Source organism: Seriola lalandi, unplaced genomic scaffold (assembly GCF_002814215.2).
Source record: "Seriola lalandi dorsalis isolate HSWRI2012SDOR001 ecotype SW California unplaced genomic scaffold, Sedor1 jcf7180002054544, whole genome shotgun sequence".
Taxonomy (NCBI): domain Eukaryota; kingdom Metazoa; phylum Chordata; class Actinopteri; order Carangiformes; family Carangidae; genus Seriola; species Seriola lalandi.
Genome location: NW_019525097.1, coordinates 5,860,140 through 5,877,305, shown reverse-complemented (window position 1 = coordinate 5,877,305; position 17,166 = coordinate 5,860,140). Strand labels below are relative to the sequence as shown.

At 41.4% G+C, this 17,166-nt stretch overlaps 2 protein-coding genes across 2 annotated transcripts in view; one reads left to right on the top strand and one right to left on the bottom strand.

Moving 5' to 3' along the window:
• The window catches only part of LOC111661579 (uncharacterized), a 22,259-nt gene extending 13,254 nt beyond the window's left edge, over nucleotides 1-9,005 (top strand). Inside the window, exons 14-23 of the mRNA XM_023415195.2 lie at nucleotides 595-740; nucleotides 2,108-2,234; nucleotides 2,891-2,920; nucleotides 3,044-3,156; nucleotides 3,546-3,678; nucleotides 4,892-5,031; nucleotides 6,524-6,647; nucleotides 7,080-7,238; nucleotides 7,672-7,834; nucleotides 8,453-9,005. Coding sequence (XP_023270963.1) covers nucleotides 595-740; nucleotides 2,108-2,234; nucleotides 2,891-2,920; nucleotides 3,044-3,156; nucleotides 3,546-3,678; nucleotides 4,892-5,031; nucleotides 6,524-6,647; nucleotides 7,080-7,238; nucleotides 7,672-7,834; nucleotides 8,453-8,541 — 1,224 coding nt within the window. The 3' untranslated portion in view covers nucleotides 8,542-9,005. The remainder of the gene's footprint in view (nucleotides 1-594; nucleotides 741-2,107; nucleotides 2,235-2,890; nucleotides 2,921-3,043; nucleotides 3,157-3,545; nucleotides 3,679-4,891; nucleotides 5,032-6,523; nucleotides 6,648-7,079; nucleotides 7,239-7,671; nucleotides 7,835-8,452) is intronic.
• On the bottom strand, nucleotides 8,972-16,947 carry LOC111661508 (NAD(P)H oxidoreductase RTN4IP1, mitochondrial-like). The gene is made up of 9 exons (XM_023415103.2): nucleotides 16,336-16,947; nucleotides 16,080-16,231; nucleotides 15,054-15,122; nucleotides 14,472-14,596; nucleotides 14,046-14,094; nucleotides 13,787-13,923; nucleotides 13,030-13,213; nucleotides 11,006-11,101; nucleotides 8,972-9,931 (listed from the first exon to the last, which is right to left on the bottom strand). Exons 1-9 carry the CDS (start codon nucleotides 16,613-16,615, stop codon nucleotides 9,728-9,730), a joined length of 1,296 nt encoding a protein of 431 aa, XP_023270871.1. The 5' UTR covers nucleotides 16,616-16,947; the 3' UTR covers nucleotides 8,972-9,727.
• Between the last annotated feature and the right edge of the window lie 219 nt (nucleotides 16,948-17,166).

Here is a 17,166-nt window from a genome sequence, read left to right as displayed (position 1 = left end):
AATAAAAAACTGTGCTAATCGAAAAATAAACAAATAAAATGTGCAAAGACAATAAAGTTTTATTTTTATAAAGTTTTGGAAAGGGAATAAACTTAACATTTACAGTGGGCACTGCTGACTTTTGGATTGAGTATTATTTCATAAACCATAAAATATGTCAATATAGTAACTGAATTACTAGTCAAAACCTAGAGCAGTGGTTCTCAAACTGAGAGACAAAAACCCCTTTGTTTTGTTTTTTAATCTTACGGACTAAAAGAATTTAAATAATCAAGGAATGGATAGAGAATCTGACTTCACGACCTCTTCTAAAGGTAGAGTTTCAGCTTCACTGTCTTGCTAGTTTACAATGCTGGTGAATCTGAATTAAGTATATTTTTGTGCTGATAGTTACTAGATAATGGTTAAATAATGGATACTGGGCTTGGCATTTTTTCTGCTTCCAAAAGAGGCATGTCAAAATAAAGGTTGAGAACCACTGCTGTAGATAATGTTGACTGTTTTTTTTAAATTAATTGTTGTCTGTTCATTTGTAATGTAGCTTGGGTGTCATGTTTGCCAGATTTTCATCACATGATTTTATCCCTTTTCCAGGATTTCATGTCTCCACACCTCAAAATGTTCAACAACAGAGATTTTGACAAGCTGGGAGTGAACATTGACCTCACAGTGCCTGTTATTAACATGGATGACACAGGCTATGGCACGAAAACAGAGTCTATTGATGTCATCTGTGGCATGTAAGTGACAAGTATTATACTTAGCCCTGTATCCTTCACTGCTGCGTGAGCAGTAATGGGAAATAGACGGTTAGGATAGTTCACAGTATTATTATTTCTTTTGCTAAAGTCATTTGTTTATTGTGACTCCTCTGCTGTCTTTCCACTGACAAACTTAAAGTATATTTCTACTGAAGTATGCTTGATTGACATGATATGCTTGACAACTTATGCCTTGCGACAACATGCCTTAAGATGAATTCCTATGCTTCAGCCTAATAATTAGATGAGGCTACAATTACAGTGAAGCCTTTTGCGGTTCATCGCCCTTCTTTGCAGCACCGGTGTGCAGCAGTAAGGCTGCCGCACCCATGCTGACAGGTCGAGACAGATTACCTATTTCACTAATGTTTAGTCTGCCACACCTCACTTCCTGTCAATGTAGGGCTTGGAGCATGGTATCCCACACCCTTTTGCAGTGGGAATTACTGTGATATTAGTGCAGGATGTGGAGGAGGATTTCTTAGATACATGAACAGTGTTTACATGTCATTTACATTGTAATGGTGTGTCCTTGAAAAGTGTTTCATCTCATCGTCTACATCATTACATACTGCAGGAAAAGTCGAGCCAAATAGGTCCCTAGCTGCGTTTATTTTCGTTTCCTTATGGTGTGATCAGCATAAAAAAATTGCAGAAGTAAACAAAACCAGCAGCAAATCAGAATAACGAAATGCAGAACATGTAATGCTGATCACTGCTACCCAAGGGAGATACTAACAAAATGGTGAGCAATGTAGAATGGAACATTTCGTCCCTCCTTAGGAGGCAGGACTCTCACAGCAGTTAAGGGTTTTCTTGTTGTGCTGCTACCCTGTTATTAGATAACACAGGCTCGCCCATGTTGTGCTGCCGTCCCCTTGAGCCTCCGATCGGCTCAGTGTGTTTTTTTAGCATTGCTGAGAGAGGCTTGTTTATAGTTGCTCATGTTGGGACACACACAGGCCCACAAATGCAAACACAGGCCCTGTCTGTATGAAGAGCAGAAGTAACGGGTCGACCACAACAGCACACACTCACACGACGACATGCCGCGTTTGCCAAGAGAATGCATACAGTGCATAACTGCTGAGATACCATCATGTGGGAAGCTGTTATCAAGCTGGACTCTGGCCAGAAATTGTTGTCATACATGATAAATGAAAGAAAAACACTTTCACAGAAGTCTTGTGGGTTTTTTGTTTTTGTTAGCAGATGTGGGTTCATCAAAGACTGTGTTTCTCTACTAATTAAAATCACATGAAAATGGAGAAAAAACACAATTCTGAAATGCCAGTGCAAATTAAAGGGTAATTATGCTCCTCCCTCCTCCTCTTCCTCCTCCTTAGCTGGGTGGTGTTTGAAGAGCCAGGCTTTTGTGGTGAGTCCTACATCCTGGAGAAAGGCCTGTATGGAAGCCCAGAGGACTGGGGTGCGCTGCAGCCCAGAGTTGCTTCAGCGATGCCTGTCATGCTGGTAAGAACGATGACTCAGAGCAAGATATGAAATCTTGCTGTTTTGCGCAGGTAATCACATGAACTGTAATTTTGGCTTTCCATGATTAATAATTGAGTAGTTTTGCAATATTGAACGGCAGCTTTATTCTCACTTCCCCAGATATTCCCTTACCATGCGTTTTCCTCTCATGTGACCAAATCACAACATTCATATCGAAATTTAAAATGGTCAGGATGGAGAAGTACTTTGGGAGGTAGGCAGGCAAACCCTTATACAGTAGGTTATCTGTGGGAGCACAAGGCGCAGGCAAAACAGGAGTAGATTGATGTTCACGGGGTAAGAGAGGAAAATTCTTGTCATAAGACTGGAAGTGAAAACATCTTAGATCACAAAGGTGAGTCATCATGTGGCTGCTTCAGTTTCAAAGCACATGATGACAAACAGACACGAATTTCATGCAGTCTTATTGTAGAGCTTTTGCCTCGACATCCTTTCAGTCATAAAGCAAAGAGAAAAATCAATATTTGGAATTGTCTTTCCCTCCTACACACATGGACCACCGCTGTGAAGTTTACATACTGTTCTAACAGAAATATGCAAATGAGGCCGTCTAATTAATCTGCTGTGGTTCAGAGCATGCAAATGAGTCTCATTAAGATGTTGTTTCATTTCAGGATGATTTTGAGCATGCAGCCAAGTTTAAGGTAGGTGTTTGAAAATGAAAGAACATCTAATCTTGCTGCGATATTGCCTGTCTTATCAGATGAAGTGTGCGAGTGGCTCAGAGCAGATGACTCACGCTTATTGTCGTGCTGTTTGTGCCTCAGGTGCAGATATTCTCTGATCCAGGTTTTCAAGGCTCTGTCCTCACTCTGGAGGACAATGCGGCCTCCCCGCAGGGCAGCATATCTGTGGCGTCTTGTAAGGTTCTGGCTGGCAGGTGAGTAATGATGCACACAATGGAGCTGAAGTTGAATCACAGATATTTGAAACGATTTGCACCATCTTGCAAAAGCAGATTTCAGGAATAGGCGCTTTTGAATTTCCAACCGGTGATCTGGTACAGTTGCAGCTGCTCATTTTACAAAAGTATCTGTGGGACTCTGCTACAGGCTGTCACTGCTCCACTTACTAAAAAATGTTCCATGTGGCAGCAGCTTGTGATTTACTGTATGTCTTACATTTTTCATAAAGCAGCATCCATATTGATTTAATATAGTCAATAGCCCTGTGCATAGGTGACCACAGACTCCATCTTCAAGCATATAATCCTGCCTAATGTATGTATTTGTACATCTGTGTATGTGTATTTGTGCACGTGACTTTCAGCTGGCTGGCATTTGAAGGCCAGGACTTCACTGGCAGGATGTACGTGTTAGAAGTGGGGAGCTACCCAGATCTGAGAGCAATGGGCTGTGTTAATGCGAGCTCCTCCATCCTGTCACTACAGCCTGTTGGCTTTGTAAGTACTTTTCTATTTTTCTTAATTCTTCTAATAATTTAACTCTAATCGCATTTTTAACACCTTCAAATTTGAAAATCGCATTGACTGCCAGAGTGTTTTAAAGATAGAGAGACACAATATATTTAAAGCAGCTTGAATCGATATTTTCAATATTAACAATGGATGTGTAATGTGAAAGGGATCACTTGTATTTACAAACCCACAGAGAATTATCCCCTTATCTCTACGGAGCTTTATAGCATCCTTCAGCTCATTGGTTTAATGGCTGCAACTGAAATGTTTTGGTTCAGTCTCAGTGCTCTCGTTAGCATTGTTTTCAGCTGCAGCAGGCAGCTGTTTTCATCCAAAAATAAAAGCTCTGATAACCTCACTGTACAGTCTGCTACCAGCCCACTATCAAACAGCAGACAAACGTAGCGTCTAGCCTCCGAACACTGGAGCATTTAGTAACTAAAGAGCCAGATATCTCCCTGAGGAGACTAAACAAAACAGCTAAATATTGGACTTCCATTTTCAAGGCAGCCAGAAACAACTCCAATTGAATGCTAATGTCTCCCTGCATCTGCTGTTTAATAAAAGTAAATAGGTAGCTGCTGGTTTGCCATAGAAGCTTTAAAGGTGATTATCTTAACACCTAAAAGTCTTGGCTGTGAACAGCAGGTCTAATTTATCAATACATAGATGGCAAGTTCATGCCAGTAGAACTTTTCATGCTTCTACATAGCGCCTCAGGCAGCCTCATTGATTTTAGACAAGGCAAGTCTAGCATTTACAGACAGGGCAGTTTGAGAGTGCTTTTCGTACATTTAAAGCAAACCTTTAAAGAGTGAATGAGCATGATTTCATGGATGAATTCCAAAAGATATCGAGGCCAAGCATTATGGTTGCTGACACACAACTTCAACACAAACTGCATCATGTGGAAAGTATCTATCAGAAATGTATCACAGTTCAGTTTATCTTATCCATTGTCCTCTGCATAAACACAAAAGAAAATACCATCCGCTATCAAATGAGTCACTGCTGCTGAGCTGCAACCTGAGTGTTCTTTTAGAAAACCCATGAGTTACAGTTAGCAGAGGGTGAAAAATGCCAGGTGTATGTGTGGTCTGTTTCCAGGGTAACCTCAATTTCAACCTGCGTACCCTAAAAATCTCCACCCACATCTTTCGTTAATGCATTTTCTTCTTCCCTCTCTCTGGCTTTGCAGGAGTTCTCACTGCCCTCCATCGCTCTGTTTGAGCGTGGGGGCCTTCGGGGGAAGAGGGTGGTTCTGACAGACGGATCAGTCAACCTTCAGCTGGTTGGAGGCTGTAGTAGAGTCCAGTCAGTGCTAGTGGAGGGAGGCATGTGAGTACATTACAACTGCTGCGTAACTCGCTCTATGGGAACGTAAAGCAGCCTTCACTGAGTTCTCCTCTTAGTGCGAGTTTGACAGGTTCATGCATAACAGCTCCCCTGTGTGTGTCTCCACTGGAGACCGACCCCACAGTGATGTGATAGCCATTTTTCTCTGCCATGAACGCATGAAACAGAATAATATCTTCTTTTTTTTCACAAACACGTCCTTCAGGGGCCCCTGTTGGTTCTCAGCAGCTTAAAGTCGATGTTGGCTTTTAATCTCTTTCAAATTCAAAAGTTGGCAACCGCCAAGTCGACCTTTTTAAGCTCTCTGGCATCCAGTACATAGTCCTCTTCATGGGCGAAGCTCACCTGTGTTTGTTTGTTACTGCTGTAACAATACCTCACAGACTTACACGTTAAAGCAGGTAATTCTCAACAGACAAAGCAAGGTACTTAAGCTAAAAGATGAAGGATTGAGAGACAATAAAATAAGCCAAATCAAAGCTGTCTGTTTAAATAAGTATCTTTTTGTTCTTTTGAATTGACTAGATATTTTTACATTTGCAAGAACAGTATTTAATCCAGGTTTGTTATTGTGGCTTCCTGCAGTTACTTTTGTTAAAGACTGTTTATGTGCAGCAGTTTGAGCATGATGTTTCATAGATTTAGATTCACTGGATGCGAATTGCATGGTCTGCACATATTATTATCTTTATTACGGCATGACAGAGCTGACAGATGGAGCGATGATGGAAACCTGCTGCTGATGTGTGAGATTCAGACTGTAGGTGTGAGTCCATGCTGAGGAAATAAAGGGCTCACAGTGAGCCAGAGCTGTCTCTGGAGTGGCACATTCCTACTGCAGGGGAGACGGGGCAATCAGCCAAAGAGCAGCGCTATTCAGTCAGAACACTTAGTGTCACATTGAAATTGGCCAGTTGTGAGGCTCAGCACATTTTAGAAAATTATCTTTGGCGAGGTGCTTCATGGAAGAGAGGACTCAAAAATGCACCTTCAAGTAAAAAGAGAAACGTTTTTTTTCCCCAGCGGCATCCCAAGTTAGATAGCCTGGGCTTATAATGTCAGAATAATTCAAATTTAGATTGTTTCTGAAATGTTTTGAATCAAAGAACTGTTTATAATTGAGTAATCATTTTTGTGACTTGTGTTTTATTTTTCATCACCCTTTATCTAACCAGGATGCTCTGCAGAGGCTGTAATGTCATTTCCAAGATGAAAGCATAATGTAACAGGCACCAATCATTAGATATGGAAGAAGAAAAAAGAAAGAAAGAAAAATATAAAAGTTCTACCAAACTACTTGCCTAACTTTTAACTGTATGCCTTTGCAGACTGTTAAAATGAAAAAAATGAATGCATGAATACAACAAACCAGTCAGGAAACAGTATTGTAAACGGTATTTATCTTGTATTGGTTTGATTGTAGCTGTTGAATATGTAAAAGCTGACTGTGTCTTTGTCTTTTCCGTACTACCAGGTGGGTGTTATATGAGGGAGTCAACTATCGGGGTGCTCAGATTTTGCTGAAACCTGGTGAGATTCTCGACTGGCGCAAGTTCAGCGGCTGGCAAAAGATCGGGTCCCTCCGCCCTCTTATGCAGGTACATCAGTTCTCTGCATTAGAAAATCTGTACGCCACAAAGGTGGAGCTACGCCTAAACCACTGGTTTTTAATACTTCTAAATATAAATATTTTGTACATGTATGTAATCTCTCAATTATGTTAGCTGCAGGAAATTGACAAATAATTTAAAAAACACACATGTTGCCACTTATTACACTTTCAAACAGTATTAATTTTAAAAAGCAGTTTTTGTTTTAATGGAAATAACATCTTTCTTATTGAAACAAATTTTGTCATTGTTATAGCTAAGCCCTTCTGATATTGTAATTATTGAAGCATGATAAAAGATGTAATTGTCTGGTGGAGAATAGTGAGAAGCTTTGATGAAACACAAGATCTAACCCTGATGGAATCACTGAATATCTTCATTATTTTATTTTATTTTTTGTCACGTGTATTTTTCGAGTAGAAGCAAATGCACTTTCGTGTAAGGAACAGACAGACGGGGCTCATGATGTCAGTGACCGGCGATTTAGATGATGTCAAACTGCTGCGGATACAAGAAACAGAGGCAACCGATGGATTCGAGCAGATTTGGTTCTACCACAATGGACATCTCCACTGCAAGGTACAGTACCAATGATCATACTACTAATCAGTAGGTCAGGGTTCAGGGAAAGCTTGTCCTGGGTGCTATGAATAAGTAATCATGGAGCCTTGTTTAAAACAGAGGTATCTGTAGTTCAGGTCATCTTAATGAAGACCTAATGTGATTCCAGACCAGGTCAAGCAGAGGGCAAGACAAACACTGAAGACTCGAGCTGAATTTTAGTGGAACAGACCTGGCTATCAGGTCTACTGCTGCTGAAGTTCAAATAACTCAACACTATTTTTTAAGCACACCCCCCCCCTCCCCAATGTCATACTAAACACTGTGTAGTTCACCCACTCTAAACTCTATTACCATGTGAAATACTTCAGTGGAACAGACAAGCCCAGCTCTCTATATTCCTTTAAATGTCACTGGACAAAATAATCAACTCTTTTACTCGTGTTTCCAGCTGCTGGAGGAGTGCTGCCTGAGTCCCAGCGGCAGTGTGACCATGGCAGGAAGCCGTGTCGGTCTCACCCCAGAGCCAGAAAACCAAGTCCACCTGTGGAGCATCACCCCCGAGGGCTTTATCCGCTACACCCCCACCTCTGATCTGGTCCTGGAAGTCAAAGGTGAGCATCCATATCTGGCATGAGATGTAGCTTCTAGCTGGGATCCAAATGTCAGACAGTTTTCACAATTTCAAGGTTGTAATTTCCACACACTTCCTGATCAGGTTTTACTGTTAGAATTAAGCACAATGAACTTATAGAAAATTTTAAAAATTATTATCAGTTGTATTATGAGGCATTCATAGTCCTGCACAACACTACAGTGTCCAACTCAGGATGCAACTTTTGTTTAATACAGTCTAGTGTTACCAACAAGAGTCATCTTGTCCCTACACTTGTGGGGCCAACATCAGTCAATTAGTGACACCTTGTGGACTAAACAGTGTTAGTGAACCAGCTATCATTGAGTGTGTAGTATTCTAGATGATATTTTAACTATACGACTGAAATAGTAACATTACTGTATAATCAGATCATATACAATGAACAGGGTAAGATTTTTGAATGCCTCATTATTCATGATTCTATATGAGTGTTGTTTATCTTTAATAATACACAGTGAACATGAACTCATTCTTGCTGCGGTAAATAAGGCACCCTCTTTAAAAAATAATACTTTACTACCCAGAATCATAATTAAAAATAATATATTAATTAGAAAACATCTCTCTCTTTCAGGGGGGCATCACTATGACAAAAACCAAGTGATTCTGAACTCACTTGACCCAAATAAACCCCAACAAAGGTGGAATGTGGAGATTATCTGACCACCTCCAGGCTGCTGATGCTGGATGCTGATATTAGCAGAGGCACAGCTCTGCCAGAGGCTTTGTTATACAGCTGCATGACAAGTGCTCAAGGACGAGGTACGCCATGGGATATACAAAACCTTTGCCGCGGATGAACTCTGAAAAACAAAATTCCAACGTGGAGGTCAACATGGAGCGCTATGGATAGATCCATAAGAATGTACGACTGCCCACTGAACATGCAAATAGTGGAGTCTGAACTTGAAATGCATATTTTACACTTCCAGTAATATACCCAAAGGTTTGTATTTTGTCTTTTCATTGAATAAATCTGTTTTCCTGATGTTAATTAAGTTAAACAGTGTTAACACATTTTCATATATTTTTATGCAATGTCATGTTATACACTATATATTCCAGCTGCATGCAACAAGAGGAAACACAAGTCTTGTTTTCAAAATAAAAGTATTTTTATGAATACATTTCTTGTATACATTGTACAGTAGAATGAGCTGCACTTCTATACAACAGTGTAGAAACTAAATATTTCAGATCTGAAGTTTCATTATTTGTTGTTCCCCAGAAGTTGAACCGGTGTTTTCTGCTTAGATTAACTGTATGATGGCGCCACATAATGTGGGATGCAAGGTGATGATGATCAAATGATTTGCATGCACTCGTAGTAGTAATCAAACAACTCAACATGGGGACAGTGCAAATGCAAGAAAAGATGCAAATAGTGACCTGCCTTATCCTGTTGGTTCTGCTTCCCTGGTACTGCACATAAACATGTGTTGACAGAACATTTCAAGCTGACTATGCGCGCAACAGATTTTTTTAAATTATGTACCGGCTGTCATAAAGTTACCAAACGCCTGGCTGTAATTACCAGCTGGATACTGACCTGAATGGTATTTATTAGTCCTCAGTTGGTAATTATCAGTAACGTCACCATGACATGAAAACAGCATAAGTCAAGCACCCTGTGAAAACTTCAAGACAGTACAGGAGGTTGTAAGGTTCAACAAGAACAACAGTCTTTGGCACTCTCCCGTTGCAAGCTCAGATCACGCTTGTAGTCTGCTCCACTATAGCAGCACCTCTGATTTGTTCAGATACTACAGCCTGCTGCTGTCAAGAATCGCCTTGTAAAGGTGAGAGGGATCACAGAAGCTTTATTCTCTTGGCACTCTGCTTCCTCTCTTCAGTGTTGCTTGGCTGTTCCTTGCCCTTCCTGCTCTGACTCTGCAGCCTCTGTGCAGATATTCTGCACCAGCTCTTCAACCTGTCTGTCGTCCTTTTCGGCCACCCTGATCACGGTCTTCCCTCTGGCGTGGCCCTGCTCCAGCTTCTGAAAAGCCTGGGGCACCTGGGTAAAAGGAAACTGGGCCTCCACAACTGGCAGGATCTGTGATGATACAGCAAGAAAAAATATCAGGAATATCAGCTTTAAAAAAAAGCACTCAGGTAACAATTAAGAGATCAAATGTAAAGTTTGAGCATATCAGAGAGGGGATTGATTGTATCTGGCTCCAGCCTTTGTTGCAGCGGTTTGGGAAAACGGATGGGTGTAATGCTTCATTAGCTAGAGGAATTAGTATTGACAGATTGACAAATGAGTCAATTACACACATTTTTCAGTGATAACGTGCTTTCTAATATGTGCTGATGGGGTACACACCATGCATTAAGTGCTTTTAATCAGAATAAATGAATAAATACACTATTTTGTTTACCAGTGCACGGCAACCATTATTTAATCAATTTAGACAAATACCCACAAGCTGCTAATGCTACATCATCTCTGCTTTCATAGCTGCAAATGTGAAAAGGTGAGGGAGGGGTTCAGAATGTGATGAGGCTGGACAATCCTGTGCTAGTCCCACAACACGAGCAGCCAGGCTTGTTATTCTGGTCAGCATCTCTTGTGGTTAACAATGAATGGGGAGCGCAGTGGCGTCACACTGGAAACCGTCCACACTTCTGACTGAGAATAGGACATGCAGAGAGAGCGTGCGTGTGTGTGTTTTTTGTGCGGGTTTCTGTGTGTGTGTCCACGGCTTCCCGCCACTGGTCTGAGTGTGCCGCTCGTTGTAAGCCCCGGGACAAAAGGACAGAGGTCCCGCACGCTTTTGCGAATGGCTGCTCAGCACTGTTTAAAAATCCATTCACCGTCTCCTGGCGCCTGCCTTGATCGCCCAGCAGCCAACTGTGCACACCACCAGCCGACCAACCAGCACAGTGGGAATGCTCACTCCTTAACAAAGCCACAGGGGAGCCTTGAATACAGGCATGTGTGGAATCCATGGTATGTTCATATTCAGTGTGCGGTATGATTTCCATCCTGGCATCAATTTTACTCTCAGGCTGTGACTGATGTGCAAATGAGAGGATTTCCATCTCCCTGTTCTGTCAGTACAAGTGGTTGTGAATGATAAGTCTGTATAATGTGAGTAATAAGCATGGACTGTATATACAGTACCTTCCCTGCATCAACCAGCTTTCTGATCTCGTCCAGAGCAGGCCCATCTGGAGCATAAAATCCCCACCGGTAGAAGACTCCGCTTGATATTATGTTCTAAGAGGAGAACAGCGGGGAGGCAAGATTAGAAGTCTGACAGTTTTGTACCTCACTGAGTATAAAAGACCCCACACAGCTGCTATCTGGGTCTGCAGGAGTCCTAATTAGATCCCTACATTTTCATTAATGTCGACAGCTTTAATTTAATACTGAAAATACCACGAGTCTAAGTGAAATTGGCAAATTTGTTTGAGTCAAAATTTGAATGTAAAGTATTGTGAGTTACAAAAAGCAACCGAGGTATAATACAAGTCAGCACACACACATGATGCATGTTGGGAGAAACGCCACAATCACATTGATATGTTAAATGAGTAAACACCTGGATTATATGGAAGAAAAACTAATCATAACACATTTGCTGATAAACCTGTTACTACTCTAACCTACTGAGTGCTACGCTACCTCACATTCAAATTTTGAATGCGAGGTAGCATAGCTAGTTTTCCTACCAACCAAATCTGAGTTTCATTTGGAACACCACCTATAATCTAGTTTGATCTAGTTTACTCTTGTCACTGTCAGCGGACAGAAACATTTGCATCAAATAACAGGATGGTGATGATCTTAAACAGAGTCATATTCCTTCTATAATTTACATATAGTAATCTCACGACAATTATCTTCATGGTAACCGGTTGTTCCTAATAATATGCACTATTTTGCCAACTTAATGTGTTAAGCACGTTACAAGCAAAAACTGGCCCTATTCCAGAAGAGCTGCACTAGAAAGCACCTGAAATACAATGAGAAAAGAAAAGGACGAAACTCCTGTTCCTATCTGGAAAGTTAACTGCTTGATATTTGATCATAAAATATTATTATGTGGCATCACTCCGCCAAACCTCTTAGGCTTTGGTGAAACTATCTCTGCTTGCTTGAAAAACAAAAACAACCAATAGATTCTTACTGATCATTCAGTGCTAACAAGAAGTTTAACACTAGAGGGCTCAATTGCACTGTGATCTCCCAGATGAAAATGACATGCTGTACAGAGCCGGCCACTGAGGGTGTGACTGCTGCAACTCAACCTCGCCAAACTGACCAGCTGGATGCTCCCATGGACAAAGGGGCCCGGAGGCTTGGCAAGAAACACACAAACACTGGTATTTGTCGGGGGGGAGATAGTCGGCCACAATCTGCACAAACACCAAATACTGCTGGTTCAGCAGCAAACACATGCGCATGCACGCCACATTTAGAATAACGCCCACACTCACATACACACGCAGTCTAGACCACACAACTCACGCCCCCCACACACACACACACACACACACACACACACACACATTGCCAGCCATGCTGTCACCAGTGCCTCCACTGCTGAGGACAACTTGACTCAGTTCCTAGAGCAGCTCCACCCTGTCCTCGCCTATTCACCCACTACCCTCATTACACATGCACTCCACTAACAGCTGGTGGGACAGGATGTACACACAATAATATGAAGCTTACACACATGCGGGGGACTCAAAGTCTTGATGTCAAAGTCCCTCTTCTGCTGCACACAGTCAGATTTATTATACCTTGTAGGGTATATTTCTACAGATCAAGCATAATCACCTCTGCAAAGGGAGAACATGAAGCTATGAAGCTAAGTCAAGTTATTTCATGATTTTCTCTCTTGCTGTCAACTGAACTTTGATTCATCTGATCAACTGAATGGAAATAAAACACAGCAATAGCTTCAACTGGATGGAACAGGTGTACACCCATTACACAATGTTGTCTTTCCATGCCAATGAGGATTAACTATTCCACTTCAGTTTGGGAGCACCTGTTTTCCACACCCATTCTAATGAAAACTGCCAGGCTCAAAGCATTTAACAAAAATACACAACAGGTTAGTAAGGGTCCTGAAAACAGCAGTATCGTCTTTCACGTCGGTGATGACATTAAGAGTTTGTTTTGCTCATGTTTACCTGTAAGGCCTTGGTGTGCAGGGTGAATCCAGCGTGAATCGTCCCCTCCAGCAGGCCCATGGAATCAGTGTTGAGGAGTAAAGGTGTCACCAGTGTGATGTACTTCGCCCCAGACCAGGGCTTCAGCAGGCCCACCGCCCACTGCTCCGTGTCTCCACCGACGTTGTCCAAAATCACGTCAAACCTGAGCATGCAAACACACACAGTCAGACTTAGAGGAACCCCAGTGGAGGAAAGTTTAAAATACAGAAAACTAAACACACACTTTGTAGCAGCTTAGAACACTGAATGCATTTTCATCTCAGGTCGTAAATATTGTTAAAGAGTATCTGTGGAAAAGATCATTCTTGTCTTCAAGCTAAAGCCAGGGTTTATTTTGGGGGCAGGGAGAGGGGTGCACTAGAGTCCACTGAGGCCTTGAGCCCTGGTATCCATGGAAACTAGAAAGTGAGTCAGTGAGCATGTGTGCCAGGCTGACAGGAAGATGTTTACCACATTTGGTGGTGTTTAGAGGGGAGAAGTGTGCACAGTTTTAGCAGTCCTGGATGATTCCTTTTCATTAGCACCTTTATTGGACTGGCACTGAGTCTAATGCTATTTCATGAGGCTTGGGTGCTGTAAAAAAAGAAAAAGATTCTGGTCTGATCTGTTTAAAAGAAACCAATACAATGCCACCACTTTTACACATAATGTACCACACAGTTTGTTAGTATGATTACTTCTAAAAACACACACTTTTCACGGCAACAAAACATACTTTTCCATAATTTCTAGTTGTTCAACCACGTCTCCTGCTGTGTAATCCACCACTTCATCGGCCCCCAGCCCTCGAACAAGGCCCTCTGCATTCTGGGAGCAGGTAACTGTTACGTGGGCACCCCAGGCCTTCAATAACTGGCAGCACACAGAGGAGGAAAACAGGAATATACACACAGACACAGCGAATGGCATTAGACTCACGCAGAGTGAGTCAAACATACATGCTGGTGCAGCCAGTGGAAAACACCTTGCCTTACCTGAATAGAGAATGTTCCAACACCTCCTGATCCTCCAGTGATCAAAACCCTGGGAGAGTTAGATTACACATCAGTTTAAATTTTTACAGTCTGTGGGTTAAAGGCAAGATTTTAAAACCATTTTAATGCTAACTTGAATGAAAGAGCGAGCCAATTTCACCACCGAAATCATTGAGATTAAAAATGTGTCTTATCAGGTCTGCATGACTGCACTGATTTCTGAACAGGAAAGAGCACATTAAGAAACTTTAAGACCTTAAAGAAGTAATTTCAGCATTGATAACAGTTTATAATATTTTTCAGGGACCTTTCACTGTTTCTCCAATACTGTGATTTACACTTCTCATGTTCTGCGCATGAATGGTGAGGGAGGTAGAGCAATTCAATACAAAGTTATCCAGTATATTATTATATATTTATGCTTGCCTTTTATTGGAAGAGCTGTCTCTGCAAAGACCACCTGCATTGACAAGTGCAGATAGAGCAGTGCTGGCTACATAGGGGATGGAGGCTGCTTCTGTGTGACTCATTAAATCTGGTTTATGGGAAACCTGAAAAAAAACAGCCACACAGAAAATGTGAAAAGTTAGAAACATGCCAACATGTCAACAATATTTCTGATTTACAATTTAAAAGTTGAGTATAATCACCAGAGCCACTGTGTGGGCAGCTAGCAAGCTAGGAGTTGCTGAAAATGAAGTGCAATACAGCAAGAAAATGCAGGGTAATTTGTGTGTCTCTGTAATTGCTGCCACAGTGGCTCCTGCAACCAAACAAACCTAATCCTAATTAATTCTTATACTGCAGGATTATATAACAGGATACACTTCTTTCAAACTTTTAGCCGATACACTTTTACAATTTACATAAGACCTCTCAATAAACTAGGAAACTCAAATTAAAGCCAGTCTTAAGTTAGATGACAAACAACACACAGGTTTGTCAGTCAGCTGATGATGAAAATATACTGCAGTCATACAGTATAACTCTACTGGCTCTGGAGCTCACCTCATACTCTGTTAGAGTCACAAATTCTGCCAGACTTCCTTGTTTCCATGGAGGAACAGCAGCCCACACCTGGAACACAAATATGGCATTTAACATGCTGAACACACTAGATTTAACCGCCTACTCGTGCTCTCTGAATCTGGTTAATCGTCTATTAAGCTCTTAGTCAAGCTCTTCCCGTCGGTTCTTATCAGCATTCATTTCTAAGCATATTTTTAAACTGATGGAACATGATTGCTAGAATACTATATGTGGAACATTTTTCCTGGTGTTTCATATTATTTTATCACAATCACTTTAAGTTGAATTTGCATAATTGCATTTTTGCCTGCAGAAAGACAATAATGTGAATATGTGGGAGACAGTCGACACAGTAGATGTCTCCCATTATTGAGTCATATTCATTTGATGACCAAGCAGAAAGAACTTAATCTTTCGTCTAAGAAAATGTCAGCGAATGACTCCACTATGGAGTTGTATTAAGGGTGAAAACAATATACATTTGTATAAAGTCAGCTATTTTAATATGAGTTTATATTAAGATAACTATCTTTGGGTGTGTTCAACCAGTGGCTCCCAACCGTTGTGACTTGTGACACCTCCAAATAAAGCTAAGTCTCCTTATGAACCCTCATCACGTGTGTCATATGTTTAGAGGTTATGACAAGGTCAAACAAAGAGTGCTCTTACTATCGCCATAGTTAGTGTTGGTGCTTTTCTGGGCTGTATCATATTGAGGTACTTCTAATATTCTTCCCCCCTCATGTTTGTAGGGGTGCACTTCAATCTCAATGACAAACATACAGTTACAGTGTCAATAAAACCTGAACATTATTATCATCTCAATAAAGGTAGAATTTATGGCTGTGCTGTTATATTGGACTGCATTCCATTTTACAGGTGCACCGTACCTGATTAAGTGGCCACTGAGTGTGGACAGACATTTCAATATAAAAATGACATGTACAGTAACAGGTAGTTTCATCCATATAACTCACTCCTTCTAAAAGACAGTGCAAGTCCTACCTCATCTCCTGGAGTAAAATGGGTAACATCAGATCCACAGTCCACCACTACACCAGAGACATCTCGACCCAGAATCACAGGAAACTCACTATCACTGTCCATCACAGACATTGGGTCCCTTCTTAACTTTAGCAATTTTGCTCCATAACCACCTGTAAATGGAGAAAGCGAGCAGGTATGTTTAAAAAAACAACAACAACAACAACAAACCACTGATCATGTGTTGATCTTGTCCAAATGTTACTCCAACACTTACCCCTCATAGATATATCAAGAGGGTTGAGACTAGCCGCATGGACTTTAATCATCACCTCACTGGGAGAACTGACAGCAGGTACAGCGACTTCGTCTGTGTACCTCAAAACCCCATTAGTACCATACTGATCAATGACCCAGGCTGACATGCAGCTCTGCCGTCTTGAAGGTGAACTGCTAACATTTCTCCTGAAGCACACACTGCACCCAGCTCTGGCTAATGTTTTGGTCGAGCCTGCTACTCTCGCGCTGAACAAACACAAGAGCCTGGTTGATGCCATAGCTCTGACAGAACCTATTTAAACCAGCTGGCGGTACCTACAAGGTCAGCTTTTCATGCAACATGACATCTGAAGAACCAGGAAGGCTGAAGGCGTGCTAGGTAGCTACTCGGCTAACATGACCATGCCCAGGTTGTCACCGCTCGTACAATACGCAAGAGTCAACATAATAGGTAAAATAAATAAGCGACAACGCCTCTGTGCGCGATTAGTGTATTATCGAGGGTTACATTAGGCTGAAAGAGGAACCATTGCAAGAAAAATCAGCAGATAACACACTGTTCTCCGGCTAAGTTGCTACATAACAAGCTAACGCCTGAACACACAGCGACAGCCAATCACAATGCAGTAGCCAATTATTCTGGCCAATGGAGTGAGAGAACATGCTCTGACGTATACGGATGATAATAATAATAATAATCTTTAATGTTGTATTGAAGCTTGGTTTATTTTTTGAAAGACCGCAAGTCTCAAATACAATCTATCAAAACCATTGAAACTAGGTCATTTATGTCTTAATGTTTATTCCTATATGTACACTTTATGTTTGT